The following is a 7,500-nucleotide window of genomic DNA, read 5'->3' as shown; positions in this document are numbered from 1 at the left end:
TCTCCATCTCTCTTTCTATTTATTCCGCTGTCTCCTCCCCCCTCTCTCTCCTCTCTATCTTCCTCTCTATCCCTCTTTCTTATACTCTCCCCTCTGTCTCTATCATCTTCTCTCTTGACCCCTCTCACTCTCTTTTTCTCTCCCCCTCCCCCTTCCTCACCCCCTTTCTCTCCTTCTCTCTCCTCCCCCTCTCATCTCTCCACCCCTATCTCTCTCTCCATTTCTCTTCTCCCCCTCTCATCTCTCCATCCCCCCCATCTCTGAATTTTTCTTCTCCCACTCTCATCACCCAACCCCCCCCCATCTCTCTCCTCCCCCCTCTCATCTCTTCACCCCCCCCCCCCCTATCCAATCCCACTCTCCCCCTACTATTTCCTCCCCTTTCTCTCTCCTTCGCCATCGCTTCCTCCTCCATCTCTTTGCCTCCCCCTCTCTATTTTCTCCATCCTCCCCGTCCCCCTTCCTGCCTCCATCTTCCCCCCCTTCTTCTCCCCGCCTCCCGCCTCCCTCTCTTTTATCTCTATCCCTCTCCCCCTACCCATATCCCCCCCCCCCTCCCCTCCCCCTCCCCCTCCCTTCCCCCCCCCCCCCCCCCCCCCCACCCCCCTCCCCCTCTCTGCAGGATCCTACTGACCGTAGTGGTTATCTTCCGGATCCTGATCGTAGGAATCGTCGGTGAGAAGGTGTACGAGGATGAGCAGATCATGTTCATCTGCAACACCATGCAGCCGGGCTGCAACCAGGCCTGCTACGACAAGGCCTTCCCCATCTCCCACATCCGCTACTGGGTGTTCCAGATCATTCTGGTGTGCACGCCCAGCCTCTGCTTCATCACCTACTCGGTGCACCAGTCGGCCAAGCAGCGCGAGCGCAGCTACGCCTTCCTGCACCCGTACATGGACGGGGCCACCGTGGCCCACCAGGCGCACGGCCAGACTGGCCACGGGGGCCACGGCCGCCACGACCACCACGCGGCCCGCAAGCTGCGCAACATCAACGGCATCCTGGTGCAGAACGACAGCAGCAAGGAGGACCACGACATGGAGACCAAGGAGATCCCCAACATGGCGCGCAGCCTGCCGCACGGCAAGAGCGCCAAGGTGCGGCGGCAGGAGGGCATCTCGCGCTTCTACGTCATCCAGGTGGTGTTCCGCAACGTCCTCGAGATCGGCTTCCTCGCGGGCCAGTACTTCCTGTATGGCTTCAATGTGCCGGGGATGTTTGAGTGCGACCGCTACCCCTGTGTGAAGGAGGTTGAGTGCTACGTATCGCGGCCGACAGAGAAGACCGTCTTTCTGGTCTTCATGTTCGCCGTTAGCGGCATCTGTGTGCTGCTCAACCTAGCAGAACTCAACCACCTCGGCTGGCGGAAGATTAAAACGGCCGTCAGAGGGGTGCAGGCGCGTAGGAAGTCCATCTGTGAGGTGCGTAAGAAGGACGTGTCCCACCTCTCCCAGGCCCCCAACCTTGGCAGGACCCAGTCTAGCGAGTCGGCCTACGTCTGACCTCCGGGGGCTCCTGCGCCCCCCTTTGGGGGGGGCCTCCTCCTCTTGCTGGAGCGTACGACTGGGGTCTGGGGTCCCTTAGGGACTGGGCACCACCTCTAAACTCTCTAAAGGCCTCCACACCACCCCCGCCGCAGCCTCGCTCCATCTCGTTAGATTAAGCTTCAGTTAGGAAAGGACCCCAGGGTGCTGCGGCGGCGGCCGCCGGAGGGGGAGGAGCCACGTGGAGGCGCGCCCAGCGGGGGGGCTGAGCTCTGAGCTCGGCTCCGCCTAGGTCACACTAGGTGCCTTCTAACCTAACGCGAAAAAAATAAATAGGAGAGAAAGTAAATACCTTAAGAGATATTATGTAGAAAAAGTGTAGTCACTAAGGATAGTTTTCTGAAGTCCCCCTTCGGCCTTTTCTCTTTTGGCATCGCGGGGGCGGAGCTAAGCGGCTCCCCCCACCCCCCCCCCACCCCCTGCGTATGTGTTGCGTATGCAAGAGCTTCTGCGTGTCCATGCATGCGCATGTGAGCGGCGAGCGGCCGTCTGGCGGGCTCAGACGGCCCCCATGCTAAAGCTAACCCCGCTAAGAGAGAATGCTACCTTTCTTTTAAAACTATTTCTTGCTCCTAAATCCATAGGCTAGGTTAAAACTACGATCTCCGGGAAACATACATCTTTCTACGCCATTACCTCGTTAAAGAGTATCTGAAACGATTAGAACTCGAAAAAAAGAAAAACACCTAAAAGAAGACGAACGCATCACCGCAGCCAACACCCCCATGGCCTCAGCTCTGTATATCTCACACAGGGTACGGAGCTGCTGCCATGACAACCACATACAGGCGTTACCGAGCGCACCATACACACCAACACCCCGTCACCACCCGTCCCTCGGCCCCTCGACCCCTCGATCATCATCGCAACCGCCGGACGGTCCCGGCCGACCGGACCGGAACATTCCGCATCCCTCGGTCCGCTGGACCGGGAGACAGAGAGGTCCCGGCTCACCCCCCCACCCCCCCGGGAGAGACAATGTACATAGAGGACCGCGACGGGAACGCCGCCGGGAACCCCCCCGGAGACGCCCACCCCCGGAGACCAGCGGCCGCCAGCTCTACGGTAAACTACGGTCTGTTGTCAACGGGCTGCTAGCCCCCCCACCCCAGGTAGAGCCCCCCCCATGGACTTTGAGAGGCATGTTACCGAAGCATCACTAGAATGGATAGATTATGAAATGTAAACTTTAAACTAAAGACTTTTTGATTTCTTTGCATCCTGTGAAATGTACTAATCAGCATGCGTTAATAATGACATATGAGATACGGGACAGCATAGGGCCGCTCCTGGGGTATCTCAGAGGCTTCAGAATTGCAGCAATAATATAAATATATATATGTGAAAAAATAATATTATGTGAATAAATCATTATGCAAAATGTCCTTCCACATGGTCTTTGCGTTTGCACTGTCTTAACTAAATTCAACGTGCAGCCATATTAGTCGAGTTTGAGGCCTTGACAGTATAGCTCATTATTGATTCCAAAAGACTAATTTCAAATTAAGTTACTGTGGATATAAATATATTTAAATGATTATATAAAGTATTTGGATCCAAAGTAGGAAACAGCTGAACTAAAAAAAACATGAATAAAAGCACATGATTTAGTAATAGTAACATGTAGAATAAAAGGCCACCTGTTTTAACAGCACAGCGTCGCCAGAACGGGGAGGGAACGGGGTTCTTAGAACTAAAGCACAAAACTACAATTCCCAAGATGCAATGCAGGTTGTGGTTTGGATCTCAGTGCCTGTTTCTGCCCAGGCGTCAGGGGGCTGGGGCCCTGCTCTGACCACTCAAAGCCCAGGGTGGTGGGAGGGATTACCCGGGTCTAAGCCCAGACCTGGGTCTAAGCCCAGACCTGGGTCTAAGCCCAGACCTGGGTCTAAGCCCAGACCTGGGTCTAAGCCCAGAGCCGGTCTGCTGGCGTCTGACGGTCAGAACCCCGGTCTCGCCATTGGAGCTCTGAGAACACTGAACCTCCCCGCGGTTCGCTTATCCATGCGCTGTTGTTCTATATTTAACGTACTGTCTGAGTATAGCTGCCCACGTCTTCTTGGTTATGATCTGAACGGGTTGAACCGAGAACCTGGTCAGACATCAATGATTCAGGGCCCGGAAACGATACGCTAAGAGGGGTAGTGCTGGGGAGTCGGACCGGCCGGCGTGATACCCACCGGGACCTCTCACTGTATGAACTACTAGACCTGTGTTGGTTCAATAATTCACAACCAGGTAACCTTGAGCGGAAACTGGCTGAGATTTAAAGTAAATTATTATCAAATCGGACGCCCACTCTGGGTTAAATATATTTTTTTCGAATTAGGCCAACACAAATTGACAATTTCTTGAAGATACAAACTAAATAATAATATTTAATATATTATATACTGTTTATAGATTTTGTATTTAAAATATTGAATCCAAACCAATGCAACCTCCCTGTTAAACTAAGCCATAGCTACGCCCCAACTCGTCACTGAGTAGAGGGAACGCTAAAGCTAGCAGGGTTAACACTAGAGCTAGCAGGGCTAACACTAGAGATAGCAGGGCTAACACTAGAGCTAGCAGGCTACCACTAGAGATAGCAGGGTGAATGTTAGATAAGGTAGGCTCGATGCTATCAGGGTGGATGTTAGCGCTAGCAGGGTGGATGTGTAGAGCTAGCAGGGTGGATGTGTAGAGCTAGCAGGGTGGATGTGTAGAGCTAGCAGGGTGGATGTGTAGAGCTAGCAGGGTGGATGTGTAGAGCTAGCAGGGTGGATGTGTAGAGCTAGCAGGGTGGATGTGTAGAGCTAGCAGGGTGGATGTGTAGAGCTAGCAGGGTGGAGGCTAGCAGAGTGGATGTGTAGGGCTAGCAGGGTGGATGTGTAGAGCTAGCAGGGTGGAGGCTAGCAGAGTGGATGTGTAGGGCTAGCAGGGTGGATGTGTAGAGCTATGAGGGTGGATGCAGGCTGGATGTTTGACGTCATTGTGGGTGTGATTGATGAACAGAAGGCTTAGTGAGGCAGAGGATGTGTCTGAACCTTTCAGATATATTAAACCCTGCATGTGCCGGTGTGTGTGTGCGTATGTGACTGCGTGTGCGCACTTGTGTGTGTGTGTGTGTGTGTGTGTGTGTGTGTGTGTGTGTGTGTGTGTGTGTGTGTGTGTGTGTGTGTGTGTGTGTGTGTGTGTGTAATGAAGTAATGAAGTAGATGCTAGATGGGGTGCGGAGTAATGAATGGGGAGAGATTTTATGATTACGATTATTAATTCGCTGAAAAGCTTTGCTGCGTTCTGATTGGCTTGTAGACAGCCTTGATGGACCCCCTCCCTCCTGACACACACACACACACACACACACACACACACACACACACACACACACACACACACACACACACACACACACACACACACACACACACCTGTATTTAATAACTGCCTAAAGAAAAGTATGGCGGTGGCAGCAGGCCGTCTGGTTGCCGTGGTGACGGCGAGGTAATGACGTTAGGAAGCAGAGAGAGTAGGACAGCATCCTGCACACACATACACACACAAACACACACACACACATACACACACAAACACACACACAGACACACACACACACACACACACACACACACACACACACACACACACACACACACACACACACACACACACACACACACACACACACAGAGACAGATATAGACACTCACACACACACCCACACAGAGACACAAACACACCCACACTCCACACTTTAATGTTACGGATCCATGTCTTTAAATCTCTCGACCTCTATTTACATCTCTTTACTTCTCTTCACCTCTCCTTTCTACACTTTACCAATGTTTAACCCTCTTTACCTCTATTTACCACTCTTTAGCTCTGACTCTATTTACATCTCTTTACTTCTATTTACCTCTCAGTTCCTCTCTGTTCCTCTATTTTACTCTCTTTACCTCTATTTAACTCTATCTACTTCTATTTACCAGTCTTTACTTCTAATTACCACTCTCTATTTACCTTTCCTCTTCGTTAGATATAGTTTTGGAATCATCTGATTTCAATATTTTTCCAATATTTCTATTTGAGGATAGTGCAAATCAATTGATCATCATTAGAATCACATGATCATCATTAGGATCAAATGATCCTCATAGAATCACATGATCATCCTTAGAATCACTCGATCATTAGAATCACATGATCATCCTTAGAATCACTCGATCATTAGAATCACATGGTCATCATTAGAATCACATGATCATTAGAATCACATGATCATCCTTAGAATCACTCGATCATTAGAATCACATGGTCATCATTAGAATCACATGATCATTAGAATCACATGATCATCCTTAGAATCACTCGATCATTAGAATCACATGATCATCCTTAGAATCACTCGATCATTAGAATCACATGATCATCCTTAGAATCACTCGATCATTAGAATCACAGGATCATCATTACAATCACATGATCTTCAGCACAATCACAGGATCATCATTAGAATCACAGGATCATCATTACAATCACATGATCTTCAGTACAATCACATGATCATCATTAAAATCACAGGATCATCATTACAATCACATGATCTTCAGTACAATCACATGATCATCATTAGAATCACAGGATCATCATTACAATCACATGATCTTCAGCACAATCACATGATCTTCAGTACAATCACATCATCCTCATTAGAATCACATGATCATCATTAGAAACACATGATCATCATTAGAATCCCATGATCTTCATTAGAATCAGATGATCCTCAATAGAATTTCATGATCACATGATCATCATTAGGATCATGAAACTGTTACAGGCCATCTGAGGTTGGCTTTGTAGCTCCTGACGAACGCTTCTGCGTTGAACTCAAGATAACTGCAGTTTAACTCCGGCAGTGAACTGTGTTGTGATCATGGTCAATGCTTCGGAGTACACCAGGATACTTAGTCTGCAGAAAAGGGTTTCTAAAATAATAGAATAGTGTTATAATAATGTCAGCAGAGGTCCCGTGGGTGTCAGTGTAGCGAGACTTCACCACATATCTGTGGTCTAACAGCGCAATTATGTAAGCAGGAACTATTTTCGCTGCATCACACTTTTGCTTTGACTGCTGCAGTACCGTTCGGAACACTGCAGATATATGGATATTTCACAGCAATGCAGACGTTGATCCAGTTTCCCCCCCACCAGAATACCTCGGTATTAGGACTGCATGGGGAATATGTTATGTATCGATTATTATATTGATTTCAACAGGGATAGCGATATGGTTGGACAATCATTAACTAGTATAAATCCAACAAATGAAAACTAAATACTTTATTAATTGTACTTCATGCTTGATCTATTCTTTTCTTCATTATGATTAACAACCAATATATTATAACAACATTTAATAAATGCTCTGACTACTTGTCAAATGATTAAAATCAGTAGTAAGTATTTGTCTATGGGATGAAGCATTTTTCATGGTGTTTAATCCTACAAAGCTCTGAGCAGATTCTGCTAAATAAATATAAGAGAATCTGTTCCCTAATCTATTCCTGTCCTTAGTGGCTCTTCTAGTGTTCTGCGAGAATTATTGATCACATGTATTATTATAATCAAACAAGTTAGTCAATCTTACATGTTTTTCGTAAAAAATGATATTAAATCCTGTATATTATAACACTAACACATAACCTACACATTATGATTCTACTTATAATCATAACCTACATGTTATAATCCCATATGCTAAAATCATAATCTAAATGTTATAATCCTACAAGCTTAAATAATAACCTATATGTTATGATCCTACAAGTTATAATCATAACATACATGTTATAATCCTGCATGTTATATAATCATAACCTACACTTCATTACCTACATGTCATAATCATAACCTACATGTTATAATCCTATGAATTATAATCATAAAATCCAATTTATAATACCACATT

At 47.4% G+C, this 7,500-nt stretch overlaps 2 protein-coding genes across 2 annotated transcripts in view; both read left to right on the top strand.

Moving 5' to 3' along the window:
• Nucleotides 1–2,938, top strand: part of LOC132462114 (gap junction delta-2 protein-like) — a 15,788-nt gene extending 12,850 nt beyond the window's left edge. The window contains exon 3 of the mRNA XM_060057721.1: nucleotides 623–2,938. Within this exon, the coding sequence (XP_059913704.1) occupies nucleotides 623–1,505 (883 nt within the window). The 3' untranslated portion in view covers nucleotides 1,506–2,938. The remainder of the gene's footprint in view (nucleotides 1–622) is intronic.
• The window catches only part of nectin3b (nectin cell adhesion molecule 3b), a 33,730-nt gene that overhangs the window by 15,385 nt on the left and 10,845 nt on the right, over nucleotides 1–7,500 (top strand).

Source organism: Gadus macrocephalus, chromosome 7, assembly GCF_031168955.1.
Source record: "Gadus macrocephalus chromosome 7, ASM3116895v1".
NCBI lineage: Eukaryota > Metazoa > Chordata > Actinopteri > Gadiformes > Gadidae > Gadus > Gadus macrocephalus.
The sequence above is the reverse complement of the archived record's forward strand: the minus strand, read 5'-3'. Positions and strand labels throughout refer to the sequence as shown.